The 14,301-nt window shown below is 25.3% G+C and overlaps 2 protein-coding genes across 4 annotated transcripts; both read left to right on the top strand.

Annotated features, from left to right (window-relative positions):
- The first annotated feature begins 689 nt into the window (after window positions 1-689).
- LOC112592788 (zinc finger protein 622) lies at window positions 690-4,434 on the top strand. The gene is made up of 5 exons (XM_025336940.1): window positions 690-826; window positions 2,215-2,915; window positions 2,978-3,161; window positions 3,279-3,395; window positions 4,287-4,434. The coding sequence occupies exons 2-5, from the start codon at window positions 2,219-2,221 to the stop codon at window positions 4,396-4,398; spliced, it is 1,110 nt and encodes a 369-aa protein (XP_025192725.1). The 5' UTR covers window positions 690-826; window positions 2,215-2,218; the 3' UTR covers window positions 4,399-4,434.
- Window positions 4,435-6,015: 1,581 nt separating this feature from the next.
- Window positions 6,016-12,338, top strand: LOC112597060. 3 transcript variants are annotated; one of them, XM_025342991.1, is made up of 5 exons: window positions 6,016-6,288; window positions 7,904-8,017; window positions 8,845-9,022; window positions 9,179-9,474; window positions 12,215-12,338. In XM_025342991.1, the coding sequence occupies exons 2-5, from the start codon at window positions 7,906-7,908 to the stop codon at window positions 12,256-12,258; spliced, it is 630 nt and encodes a 209-aa protein (XP_025198776.1). In that variant the 5' UTR covers window positions 6,016-6,288; window positions 7,904-7,905; the 3' UTR covers window positions 12,259-12,338. The 3 variants fall into 3 exon arrangements, with proteins under 3 accessions (XP_025198776.1, XP_025198771.1, XP_025198761.1); XM_025342986.1 differs by having other exon boundaries at window positions 6,017-6,271; window positions 12,215-12,336; XM_025342976.1 differs by lacking the exon at window positions 6,016-6,288 and adding an exon at window positions 7,751-7,843.
- The last annotated feature ends 1,963 nt before the right edge of the window (window positions 12,339-14,301 follow it).

The raw sequence follows: 14,301 nt of genomic DNA, 5'->3' as shown, positions 1-14,301 counted from the left end.
ACACCACCATCATTCAAATCAAATGTAGTACTTGTAATTTATTTAGAGTCGGTTATTATTTATTATTATTTACTGTAATGGCCACGGGCTAAGAGGAACCCACCCCTAAATAAAGTTTTATATGTATGGCAACCGCCATAGATGAACATGGACTTCGGCGCCTCTGAGCCCAACTCAAACCAAACCCTAGTAAATGATTTTTCAGATGACAAAGTTATAATAGCTAACAGCGCCGACCCTAACTTAGCTTCTCTCTATTTACAAAACTATCTCCACCTTCTTGAAACAGGGTATAAAGAACAGGTAGTAAAAAAGAACAAGAGAAAGTCCACTCTTTGACATGCTCGACACTTTTCCTTAACAACCAAATATTACCTAATGCCCATTGCCCAATATGCAAAGTGTGCGATATCTTGGAATTCACATCGATTGTCGACTCAGTAACCGCAACTAGTATGCAGTTACAATTTTACTTTTGCAGACACTAAATTAGTGTAATCTATTTTCATAAAAATTTTAATAATAGGAATATTTTTAATTGTAAAATTATTATTAATGTAAAAAAAAACTTTTTTTTATTATAATACGGGAAAATTGTTGTTCCAAAGTTGGTGTAACTGATCTCCCGAAATTTGATTTTGTGATATCTCGCTGTTATCAAAATTGGGAAAATTGTGATAACATCGTTGTGTACTGTACTGTGAAGGTTTTTCACGTGTGAAGTACAGTGGCTCATGAACTGTATTGACTTTTTGACTATAGTTTATAATTGTTACAAAAGTTAAGTTTATTATTTCTCATTGTTTCGGCTACTAAACGTTTTGAAGTAAGTAATTCTTAATCGTGTTTTAAAATATACGTGTCCAACACCAATTGCTAATAATTATTACAGAATATATTATATATTTGTTAACTGGCATTACACCGTTTTCAGACAAATAACAAAATAATATTAATACGATATAATTAAATTAATTTATAAAGCAGCTGCTTAATTTGATTAACCTACCTAACTACTGTTTACTATAAAATGTGTTCTTTATAATAATTATTGTTATTTTATATATAATACATCTACGACTTTATCAAAAAATTATAAATTTCTCATTATAAATTCATATTTATTCAAGTAGTTAAATTAAGGTATATTTATGCAAATTGGGGTAAATATATTTTAGGATTAACAATGTTGTAGTATCCGAGCCACTCTGCAAATATTAACATTTCCTATATAATAGGCAATAGCCGTGTTGCATGCCAATATCAGATCCAGATCCAGGGTGTTATTAAAATGAAATTTACAACTCTTAAATACAATAATGTTTATTCTGTATAAATGAAATACATGTAACTGATACAAAAAGTGGCTGAGTGTCGTGAAGTTGCTCAGGTCTTCGTAGCTCTGGTACATCTGCCCCTGTTGGTCTTCGGACTCCCTTATATACAAGAAAATCTCTTGTTGTTGTAATCGTCAACCTTCCAATTTAGATTAGTTTTTGGAATTGTTTTCACATTTGAAACAACAATCTCCATGATGTTATTGTCCTTACTGGCAATTCTTGGAAATGCAAAACGACCTCGCCTAACAACTACTATTTTGATTTATTATGATGCTTTTACAAAATATGAATCTAATATTTCGTATACATTATAATTATTAGATCACATATATATTTATATTACTATTGCTAACACCTATAGCAATATTACACATTATATTATATATTAGCATATCTCGTAGCCCTTAACAGCCGTAATAAACATTTTTAATATTGTTTAAAAGACAGAAGTTAAACATATAAACTTAATGTCAAGATCACAGTCAGAAGTAGTAAATATTTATGCAATTGTTGTTCAAATCTTGGTATATTGTATGTGTACTATCAAGGCAGAATGTGACCAAATAATATTTTTTCTAATTATCTATTTAAAAAAGAGGATACTTATAATTACTTAATTATATTAAGCTTTTGTTGATTAAAATCTTAATCATTCAAAAATATTGAAGTTTATTTTATTTACTTTTTTTAATTCTGTCTTTTTAGTAAATATTTTTAAAGCTACATCTCTAAATTCATATAAAATACTACTAATCGTATTATATAATACCTAATTAATGATAGTATTTTTAAAATTTGATACAAACGGTTTACTATTTTTAATGCTAATTACCTATTGTGTTTAAGTTAATTATAAATTAAATTTTATTTTTAGAAAAATGAGTTCTCCATACCAGGGTGCATTGACATGTGTTACATGTCAAATTGTATTTGAAACTGGTGATGCACATCGTGAGCACTATAAAACAGATTGGCATCGTTATAATCTCAAAAGAAAAATCATCAATCTACTTCCTGTTGACCGACCAACTTTTGAATCCCGAATACTGAATCAACAGATCAAGGAAAATGAAGAAAATTCAAAGAGTTCTATTTATTGTACCATTTGCAAAAAATCTTATAATTCTCAAAAGTCTTTTGATAGCCACACTTCTTCTAAACAGCATAAGACTTTAGCATTGCAATCAGACAATGAACATAAAGATATTGGTGTACCTGCTGCCAAGAAAATAGTTAAACCAGTTGAGAATAAACTTGTTGAAGAAAGTGATGACGAGTACGAAGATGTAGATGACGATGAAGAATGGGGTGAAGTAGTCAGTGAAAACAACCCCATAGTAAATAATATATGTTTATTCTGCCCTCAAAGCAGTGAAAACTTATTGCAAAATATTAAGCATATGTCTGACACTCATTCATTTTTCATACCCGATATTGAGTACCTGGTTGATATGAAAGGATTATTAGTGTATTTAGGAGAAAAGGTATGTCAAGGCTTTATGTGTTTATGGTGCAATGATTCTGGAAAAAATTTTCATTCAATAGAGTCTGCACAAGCACACATGATTGACAAAGGTACTTTTGAAATGGAATAAGGTTTTAATAAGTTAATGTAAATAATAGAAAAATAATTTTAGGTCATACTAAAATGATTCATGAAGGTGAAGCATTACTTGAATATTCAGACTTTTATGACTATTCATCAAGTTATCCAGCAGACACGTCTGTAGATGATTATCGTATTGTTGAAGATGTTAACTCTCAATTAATTCTTCCTTCTGGAACTAGAATTGGAAAACGATCATTAATGCGATACTACAGGTAAAGCAATAAAATAAATATTTACAAGTTGACTAAGATAATCATTTAATCATTAATATTAATTCTTCTCTGTATAAAATATTGATTAAATTAAGTTTTACTATTAATTGATTTTAGGCAAAATTTGAATCCAAATCATGATTGGGAAGCTATGAAGGAAACAAAACTAAACAAAGTAATCAATCATTACAGACATGTAGGATGGACAGGAACTTTCCCTGCTGCTGCTGCTAGGTAAGTATTGTAAAATACAGATAATTAAATCAATAAAATTTTAACAGTAGTCATCATACAAAAATATAGCATATAGACCTAATCAATGGTCTGATAAAACCAGGTTGTTAATTTTGATGTATTTACTTGTTTACCGTGCACCATTGATTGCTTAAATAAGAGTTTGCAATATTTTTTGTTTCATTGAAATATCAATTAACATAAAAACTATTTTTTATTTAAACAAATAATTTTGAAGTATTAAAAATTTTATTTTAGTTAAAATATAATTAACTTGTCAGTAATACATGTTAATGTATACCAATTAAAAATAATTCATTCATTCATACAGGCAATAAAATTTATAGATTTAAATTGTACACATTATATTTTAATTTACTTTTTCATATTATACTAATTAATCACCAAAGTGCTCTCATCAACTAGAATATGTATTTGTCCTAAAAACATGGTCAACTATAGTCTTCTTATTAGCATTCTTTTGACAAGTCAAACTATATTTATTTTAATTATTATTAAATTATATAAATAATAATATAACAAAAACAATCAAAAATATAGTTAGAATAATATTATTTATATTATTTTTTCAATTTAGAAGTTAAGATATGTTCAAAATTGTATTTTTATTTTTAAATTAATGTATGTCTATTTCAACCTAACCACAAAGTGAAATAATTAAATATTTTAAACTGTTTAGTATATTATGATGAACTATAAGCCACACAGTTTGTATAGAACTCAATGATAGTAGAAATGTATAATACTTAAGATTACACCCTAATTTAACATCTTACTTCTCCATTTCTATCAAAAATGTTCTCATATATTGCTAAAACTTAATAATGAACTATAATTTATTTTATAAATTACATTAATATATTTTTACAGGAAAGCCAGAGATTTGAAAGTTATGAGACAAGTTCAGACAAAAATGTACATGCAATTAGGAGTTAAAGCCAACAAATTCCAAAAGCATTTCCGCCAGCAAGTTAATTTTTAAATTTTATTTTATATTTTTTGAAATACTTAGTGTAAGTTGTTCTATTATAAAATAAAATATATTGTTATAATATATTTTTTAATAATAATTTTTAAATAAATTAATTATGAATATAGCTTTAATGTTATTCAATTGTTTATAGTTTATACCTTTTCATATTAAATGTTTAGGTGGACCTAGAGTAAATTTTCAGTATTAGATAAATGTTAAACAAAACTACTATGGTTAAACTGTGTAAATTTCTTGCTTATTAGCCATTATAAATTAAATAATATTTCATTTGTATCAAATTTATTATAATCACACCCATTAAACTATTTAAGAAAAAAAAACAATTCTAACGAGATATTTGATAAATTTATTTTTAGCGTTCAAAACTTTATAATAACATTAAATAAAGAATTTAGTCATATAGATCTTAGAAGAAAAATAAGCTTAGTAAAATTTAATTAATTGTCTGGTGAATTAGAACCCGATAAAAGGCTTGATCCTTTCACAGAAAAAAAGGCTTAAGATGGAAACATACAATTATATACTTGATATTATGATCAATAGTATTGAAAAAAGATTTGATAATTCAAAATTACTCAAATGTTTGCTCAGATCCTGAACATTTTCAAACTATTAACAATGGTATACATGAAAACTCAATAATACAACTTGCTGAATTAACAAGCTTAATTGTAAATATTACACACTTTAACTACATAACTACAACAATTTAGATTACATTTTCCAAAAATAATCCACCTTTTAACAATGAATCCTACTCTGAACCGAAATTAAATACCGAGCACCTTTTATATTGAAGTACGTGTTTTTCTAGGCTAATCAAAACATATTTTACTATTGCTCCCCATACTAAAACAATTTCGACCTATTTTCCCTACCGCGTGGACTTTTCGACTCAGTCCAACTCTGAATAATATTATACCTACTTGAAAATAGTATATAACGCTTAAATTCTTTTCTATGTTTATAAATATATATATGCACATTCAGTTTAAACCAATACTTAGCGGCGTCGTGGAAGTAATACGCAAGCAGTCCCCACGGCGCCGTCGATTCAAAATCGTAAAAAAAAAAAACCAATACATATATAATATTATATTATTATAGAACGTAACATTTGCTGTAGGTACCTATTTAATTGAAATATGCAGATCTAAAAAACTAGATTAATATTTAAGTATACGAAAATCACTGCTAATGGTTGTCGTTACTAAAATCATTGAAAATTGAAATAGTTTGACATTTACTGAGTGTCTGTCCCAATTAATAATCTCAAATACTTAAGAGTTGTAGACGATATATTATATATAATTTTGTGTTTAATTTAAATTAATAATTTTTGCTCGATCATGAAAAACTCTTGAACGATTTATATTCTATCATCACGTGTTGGCCAATAATATTTAATATATAAATTATAAATAAATAGAAAATACTAAATAGTTACTTTTAACCTTCCTATACTCGTAAGAAAATAAAACGTATCGCACAACATCCGGTACGTTTAATCCGAACCTATGGGTGGACACTGCCACACTGGACAGAGGACAATAGACAGCACTACACAACGGTTAAAAAGTTGATTCTGGCGAACCAGTGCAGGACAGATTTTTTGACCAATCCCTTTTTGAGTTGTCAACTAACTGCGCTGTTGGTACCATCAATGATCTACCAAGACAGACGCGCTCGGTAGATCCTTCAGTGACTCGACATTTTTTGGTCTTGGTGTTTTTGTTGATTTCCAATACCACAGGTACACTTGCCGCAAATAACCTGTCTACGACCGATTCCTGGAATTTGCATTTAACCGCTGTTACAAGTGGCTATTAAATATAGGCCAAATTAAACTTCGATTGACGCCGTAAGTTTTTCAATCAGGTATTATAGTCTACAAGTAATGTCTGTAGGTATGTCTCTGTGCACCTCACGTGTAGACCCGTTTTATATGTCGCGTTTTGGTTAAGAACGTTAACATTATTCAAACTTACGCACAACGCGATAAAACCACTATGGCACGTTTTCCTCATCGGTAAAACGCATATGAAACCGATTAATTTAAATCGAAAAACATGTCAAAAAATAAATATTTTATTAAAATAAAGTTTTTATATTTTCATTTTTCATATTATTATTGATAGAAAATATAATGTATATAATATTATACATAAACATCCCTATAAATAATGTCTTGAGATTTGATTTTAATATTTTGAACTCTTCAATTACATTATCATAATTGATTGAAGTTGCAAGGTATATTGTTTCATGAAAATGATTAGCATATAATTTAGTCTTTCTTGTTTTATATAACTGCTCAATTTTGTTTTTATAATATTTAATTTTGAAAATTATTGCTCACAGAAGTTGCTAGTAAATAATAATAACAATATACTCACAAAATTGGATAATGCTGCTTTGAGTACATTAAGACAAGTTAGACAACTATTACGAATTGTTAATTTTTGCAACCAATTATAAATTATTTTGTTTGTTGTTCCTCTTTTAAAATATTTTATAGCTTTTATTAATTTGTAATTCAACATTTAATTAATCTTTATTTAAGTTGAATTTGTTTGATAAAATATCAATATTAAATGTGGTTTGCTTAAATATTCAATCATATTTAAGGTTTTTTTGATTGAATCTGTCCTCGAGACTATATATTAGTTCATGAATATATATTAAACACCAAGTAGTTCATTTCATTTTCTTGTAAAAGCTATACACACTTATTAGATTGTAAAAATGTACCTCATCAAATTTATCATTTTATCAGTGTAGTTTTAAACAATTTTTAAAAAATTAAAATATTTGTTTTTTAAATAAATATAGACTAGGTACATACCTAGTTAATTTTAAAAGAATACTTTTTTCTAAGTTACCTACTGACATTCTATAATATAGTTTATTAAGTATTTATAAACTACAAAAATTTATTGAAATGTTCCAATTCATATCACATTTTAATGTTATAATATGTATTTTGTATTAATATAAATATTTAACATATTGGTATTTTTGCTGTAGACTATATATACTTGTTGTCTATTACATATTTCTATACATCATAACAATTTACAAAATACATTTTATATTCAATTAAAATATGAATAAATACTCATAATTGATTTTCAATAATGGTAATATAAATTTTAATTTTAATATTTTCTAGTTAAATAATTCAATAATACATGTCCAATCACATCACAATATAATTCTAAATTCAAAAAACTTGTATAATATACTAAACCATAACTGATTATCTTATAAAATTATGATTACTATCATATTAATTGCTAAACCTAAGTTATATTATTAAAATAGAAATTAAATTGTTAAAGTTAATTTTAATTATTGTTACTGTTGATTCAGTGGGAGTGACTTGGTAGATAGCAAGTTTGCGATATATATTATATGCATACAACAAGAATAGGTACCAATATATTTTATACTTCACTTTTGCATTGTTGTTGTTATTTATTTATTATTTAAGAAATGGATCGTGAAAGAAGAATTGATGAAACTAATAACAGCCTTACTCTTGATCAACCTAGCATCCAAGAGGAAAAACATGAGGCACAGCAGAATGTTAACATAATTTTGAAAGGTATTCTTTCTAAATAATATTTTAATTTATTTTATATATCAACCATGATTTCAGTCTTAGAGAAATAATTATCACATATTAAAATAATTATTATAAATTTAATTTTTAATTAAGTATTTTTAGTATCTATGTACCTATAAATAATAAATTGATTTTTTTTGATCTTTTAATTGCATGCTGTACTAATTTTTTGTAACTTTATTATCACAGTGTGATTTGCTCGTTTTATGATCCATTTTACTACTCCATCTTCAATTATATTTCTTTATCATGTTTTATTAAATCTACTTTTCCATCTTGAGTAACTAGGTACAAAAGTAAAGAATTAAATAATCTTTTGATTAAAAAAAAAAATTCATTCCTATTTAAAATAATGAAATGTACATGCAATCATTGCAATCTACTTGATCATAAAAAATTCACACTTCTTCTTTATGCTAAATACAAGTTTTTGTTAAAAAAAATGTTATTTTTCTTTTATATAACAGTCTAAGAACTTTCTTAAAAAAAAATTCATAAACTTTGGACCTTTGTTTAAAAAACCACTCCAACAGTTGCATTCCTAAATTCTTTAAATTTAACAGATAGTAGGTAGTAATGATAATCGAGATTCTGTTAATATGTTTTTTGCATACTCCAATTCAATTTATTTATGCAAATAGTCTGTGCTACTGAACTTATTAATTTAGATATTTTTTCCTTTGATCTCTTTTATAATTGGTCTTTTTTCTCTTTAAAATACATAGATTTAAAAATGGCTTTCTTTTTTATTGTATAAAAATACATGTATGAATTTTTTAATTAATTATTTATTTTATCTTTCAAAGATTTAATTGAATGGGACGATGGCGAAACACAGTTATTACTTGATTTATATGATAAATTTATTCAAGAAGTTGGCCAGGATAAAACTTTCAAAACTATAGATGATTTGTGGATAGCGGTGGGATCAGAAATAACTCGTTCTTACAAAGTGATAAGATCCCCACTCGATTGCATGAATAAGTAATATTTTTGATTTTAATTTTTTATGTAATATGTATCAATATTTATTTAATATAAATAACCATATCCCAATTTTTGTAAAGTTGTACTTTAGTTAGCAGCTTAAAAAAATGCACATTTTTACCATAAATTATCTAACAAAAGATTTTTCTATAGATTTGATTCCCTGAATAATGAAACGACTACTTCTGAATCAGAAAATTCGAGTGAGAATTCTGATCTTACCACTGACGAAATTGAATCAAATTTCAATCCAAGAATTTATCATCAAGTTTTATATCCTGGATTATATATTGCACTTCAAATTCAAGAGGAAATATATTTTTTCAAAATTCAAGACAATGAGGATATTGAAGATCATGGTGTTTATTTTTTTCAATTTCCAGAGGGCGATGAAGATACTAACGAATTTCAACTTTCGGAGGACATTGAAGAAATAATACTATTAATAGGTAAAATTCAATTATAAATTTTAAATTTATGTTTTATTATTAATTAAACTAGTTCTTGGTTAAATTATTCAAAAGCTCAGTAAAAAAAAGTAATAGTAGTAGCATTCTATTAAATATTTTTTTCTTTACAAAGAAAATTGAGAAATCATAGATATATTTTGGAATATAAATTATATGAATTCTTGACCATGAGTAAATGACAATATAAATAATATTATGAAACTATTAAACCCATGTTTTTCACGTTAAAGCCATTCGTTGATAAAATAATCTCTAAATATGTTCCTCACTGCAATGCTTTCTGTACTTAAAAATCCATTTTTACTGGCCAAAGACCAAAGATGTTCTGTCAGTACTAGGAGGTTCTTCTAAATCCAATTGATAAAATATCTTTCCGTCTTTTTCTAAGTATGGATCTCATCACATATTATATAAACAACATGCCACAATTATCAAGTCATCATATGTTGGTTTTATTTATATTTATGGGTTAAAAAAATACTCTGAATACTTTACTTAATAATCCGAAAGCATTCTCTGTAACTCATCGACCATGATTGGGTCAATAATTGAATATTATTTCTTACTGTATATTTTAGCCGGCTTTTGCTAAAATGGTCTTATGTTTGTGCAATCTGAAAGCCTGATCACCAAGTATAATAGCACCTATCAAGAAATATACAGTCCAAAGTAAATCCAAATGTATAGTTCAAAATTTGTTGCTCCATATTCAATTTCAAAAAAATGCCATTATCCCCTTCTTTCTCAACTGATCCAACATCAATAGTTTTAAATTTATAGTTTACATCCACTATAGTCAACAAAAGACAGAAAAATATTCTTTAAAATTTAAGAATAAAGAACCTCAATTACTTGGACATTGGATTCTTATGTGTTTTCTATCAATAGCAAGTACACAATTTGAAAAGTTCTATATCTGATAAAATTCATTTGCTTTAATTTTTAAGTCTACTGGAGTCAGGCAAAAATAGTGACATTAACTTTTGTTTTATAACTGTTAAAGTTTCTCTTACTATAATACTAATATAGCTATAGGAAATGCGAAAAGCAAATACCAAAGAACGAAAGGATTCTTCTGTTGCCCGATACCTAAAAAATAATCAAAATTTTTTATAAATATCTAGTATACTTTAAGGACCATAACACCTTGAGGCAGTAATTTATGATTTTAAATAGTTATTTTTTGTTACTTAATAATATTATTCGTATGACATTAAAACTTTTTAAATATGATATTATATTTTATACACAGAATAATATTTTTATGCAATATTTTAAGATTTATAAAATAGTATAATAGGTTGCTAACTAATACATTTTTTTTAAATTGTCTAATTTATTTTTATTTTATTAGAAAAAAAAACGAAGTTTACCAATAAGTAAGTGCTAGTTTTTCTTCTGAAGATATTGGCTCAGGTACACGTTATGTTGGTTTCATTGTTATTTCTGCTTGGACCAAAGATAAAATAAAATAGAATTGTTCACGATTTAGACGAAGGAATTATCGGAATTTTTTATCTTTAATAAGGTGTTCACAACTCAATTTCTTAAAGAATCCTTCAGTGTTCTTTGTGGAAAACAAAATTTTAAAAGATTTTTTTTTTTTGAAATTAAATTCATAAGTAACTTATATTCAACTTTTTCATTACAAAGCAAAAATTCACAAATAGTATTATTTTTATCAATAATACTTTTTAAAATTAAAGTTTTATTCATACTAAAAATTTAAAAATTAAAACTTGTAGGTAAGAATTATGTGCGGAAAAGAAAACAGTTGTATTGGTTTTGATTCAATTTTGCAAAATTAAACTAAAAGAGTGGAATAAAATAATAAAATCTACAGCATCTAATGCTACAGAGAAAACAAAGTAAATGCAGCAGGGAACTGTACCTTTATAAAAACATTTATAAAAAATTGGGAGACATAAGTATAATGATAAGTATAAAGGAAATGAAAATGTGTCTCATATAGTCTCCTCTATTAATACTTTACTTTTAAACATAAACATAAGAACCAAAAAAAAAAAAAAACTACACATTATACTTCATTACAATTAAATAACAAAAACAATGAAAAAAAAACAAAACAGCATAAAATATAATAAATACTTTGGTCTCAAAAAGGAAAAGAAAATTGAACAAAATCATAATAAATAATTCCCTATAGATAGATACCACATATTTAACTTTTAAGTCTTAATTAACTTATAACTTGTGGCCAAAAATGAATCATCTATATCTATCGAATTTCGAAGCGTGTGGAACAAATCAAAGTAAAACATATTACCAAATGCTGCAAACATTGCACTTCACAATTGATAGAACAAACATTGGGATCAGCTCTACAATTGAAGGTTTATTAGGAACATAATCAACATGTTAAAAAAAATTAAATTTTTAGTAATTTTATATAATTTATTACCACAAAAATTTGAAATATTTATAAAAACATTAAAAATCTACTATAAAAATATTGTGTTTATGTATTAATGACCTAAACTACCAAAAAAAATTGAATATAACTCAAACAAAGTAGGTACTTCCGGCTTTAGTAGATAAATTTTCATTAAAAAAAAAATGTATTATTATAATTTTATAATGAATGTAAATTACTTAAAGCTAATAGTTTTTAATTTAAATAATAAAATCTCAGATTAATTGATGGGATACCTATTTTATGTCATATTAATTATTATTAGTTTATTTTTCTTTGTTTCAGATAATCCTCTATTCATACGGGCATTACTCCATGATTGGATATAATTTATTGTTTAGTAAACATACAATGTATTTTACTTAAAAATATAAAATACTATTTACAAATTTCTATTTATTTCAATTAGAAAATTTCTTTATTCAACAAGATGTGTAATCTATAAACAAAAAATGTGATCCAAATGCAATATACTTATATATATAATACATAGTATATACTTATTCTTAAGCACATATAAAGATAAACATAATATAATTATTCAATTAATACATAAAATACTTTATGATTATCACAAATCTATTCATTTCAATCTATGGTTGGTATATATGTTGGTAGGTATTCAATATTAATTAAGATAAAAAAAACAATAATAATATATGCCATGTTTTTATCAAAAATTAGTTCAATTACTTAACCATAATTTCTATAAAAAAATAAATCACTAAAATTAATATTGAGTATTAAATTATAAAATTTTCGAAAAATAGAGAGATACCTACTAATTTGTCTTTATACAGGATCATTTTCCGTGTACAATGATTTATAGAGTAGTAAATAAAAAAAAAAAAATTCCAATTTCAATCTTTAACAGTTGGTTGCAAATAATATTCCCAGTGCATGAACATATAGATATCTAATAGATACTTCAATAATTAATATATCGTCAGTTCACTGTACCTAAATTATGTTTGGCATACTGCCACTGCAAATCATACAAATATTTAAAGTTTTTAAATGCCCTGTAGAAGCATGATATTGACATTTATGTACTATCACTATATTCATTTGGGATATTGAAATTTAAATGTTTTCATGCTTACTCATATTCCATGGTGGTTGTAATCCTATAAATGTCCAACTAGGTAAATGTATAGTAAAATTTTTCTTTTTGTTTCATACTTTTCTAATATTTCTCTTTGTACATTCATATAGACGTGTATCAGATTAATATTATTAGTTGTAACTATGAAGTATTTGTTTTCATCTATCTAATTTCAATTTATTTCTTTTAACAAATAAAAAGTAATTATTAATATTTAAAACAACCATTACAACTTAAAAATGTGTTAAATACTTAAATGTATTAAAGGAAAACAAGAGAATCACAACCCTTAATAAAAGTAGTATTATTATGTAGGAATATACTGCAGAGTGCTTCTTTTATCAAACAGCATTCATAATTTCAAAATTTATTGACATTTTAAAAATATTTTTTTACATAATTCTAGTCACAATAAAATATTTTTTTTTCATGAAATATATTATTCAAGGTTTTTTTCTCTTTTGATTGACAACATACATTTTTAATTTTATTTGCATAAAAATCAAAATTTGGACAAATAGCTTATGAATTATTACTTATAAGTAGGTATTTAAAGTTCAAGTAAGATGAGTGGAGTGTACTAACCTAACTCCGCTCACCTAAACTTTAAATAACTACTTATATCTCATAAATTACTTGTCAGAATTTCGATTTTTGTGTATCAAAATATTTAAAATACCGGTTCTTAAAATTAAGTGTATACCTACGACACACTTTGTGGTACTACGAAAAGTGAAGTGTGTAGTAAGAAATTTATTAATGTGCTTTAAACTGTTTAAACGATATTTATTTTGGTAAAAGTAAATATAGTAAAATTACATTATAATTAATTAAGGAAGTATTAAATGGCAAATTAATGTTAATTAACTTATATTTATTATTATTATAAAACATTTCTAGCTTATCTATATTATGGATAATATAAAATAACAAGTTATATTGTGACTATTCAAATAATATGATTATAAATAAACTAACAGGTTAGATTCGCCTAAATATTTAACTTATTTTATATACAAATTATAGAAAAAACAATAAAAAAAAAATTAATAGATGTATGAAAAATGTATGAATAGAATTTAACTAATGGAGTCGTGTGGGCTGTCGCGTTATAAATATCGTTGGAGTAGTGAATGAATATTGAGGTTGTAGTATTATAGTGAACCTGCTGAACTGAATATTGTCTATTGAATTATGAAAACTTTTTGATAAGTGTTTAATTGTATTAATTTGAAAGTCTGTATGTATATTTTATTACGTATGAACC

Source organism: Melanaphis sacchari, unplaced genomic scaffold (genome assembly GCF_002803265.2).
Source record: "Melanaphis sacchari strain LSU unplaced genomic scaffold, SCAv2.0 Contig0_pilon_pilon, whole genome shotgun sequence".
In the NCBI taxonomy this organism is placed as follows: domain Eukaryota; kingdom Metazoa; phylum Arthropoda; class Insecta; order Hemiptera; family Aphididae; genus Melanaphis; species Melanaphis sacchari.
Note: the sequence above shows the minus strand (reverse complement) of the source record. Positions and strands in the feature narration are given on the sequence as shown.

Coding starts and splice junctions, on each gene's coding strand:
- LOC112597060 (XM_025342976.1), top strand. Junction 8,018..8,844: donor TGTTAACATAATTTTGAAAG/GTATTCTTTCTA, acceptor TATCTTTCAAAG/ATTTAATTGAATGGGACGAT. Junction 9,023..9,178: donor CCACTCGATTGCATGAATAA/GTAATATTTTTG, acceptor ATTTTTCTATAG/ATTTGATTCCCTGAATAATG.
- LOC112592788 (XM_025336940.1), top strand. CDS start 2,219: ATGAGTTCTCCATACCAGGGTGCATTGACATGTGTTACATGTCAAATT. Junction 2,916..2,977: donor AGCACACATGATTGACAAAG/GTACTTTTGAAA, acceptor AAATAATTTTAG/GTCATACTAAAATGATTCAT. Junction 3,396..4,286: donor TTCCCTGCTGCTGCTGCTAG/GTAAGTATTGTA, acceptor ATATTTTTACAG/GAAAGCCAGAGATTTGAAAG.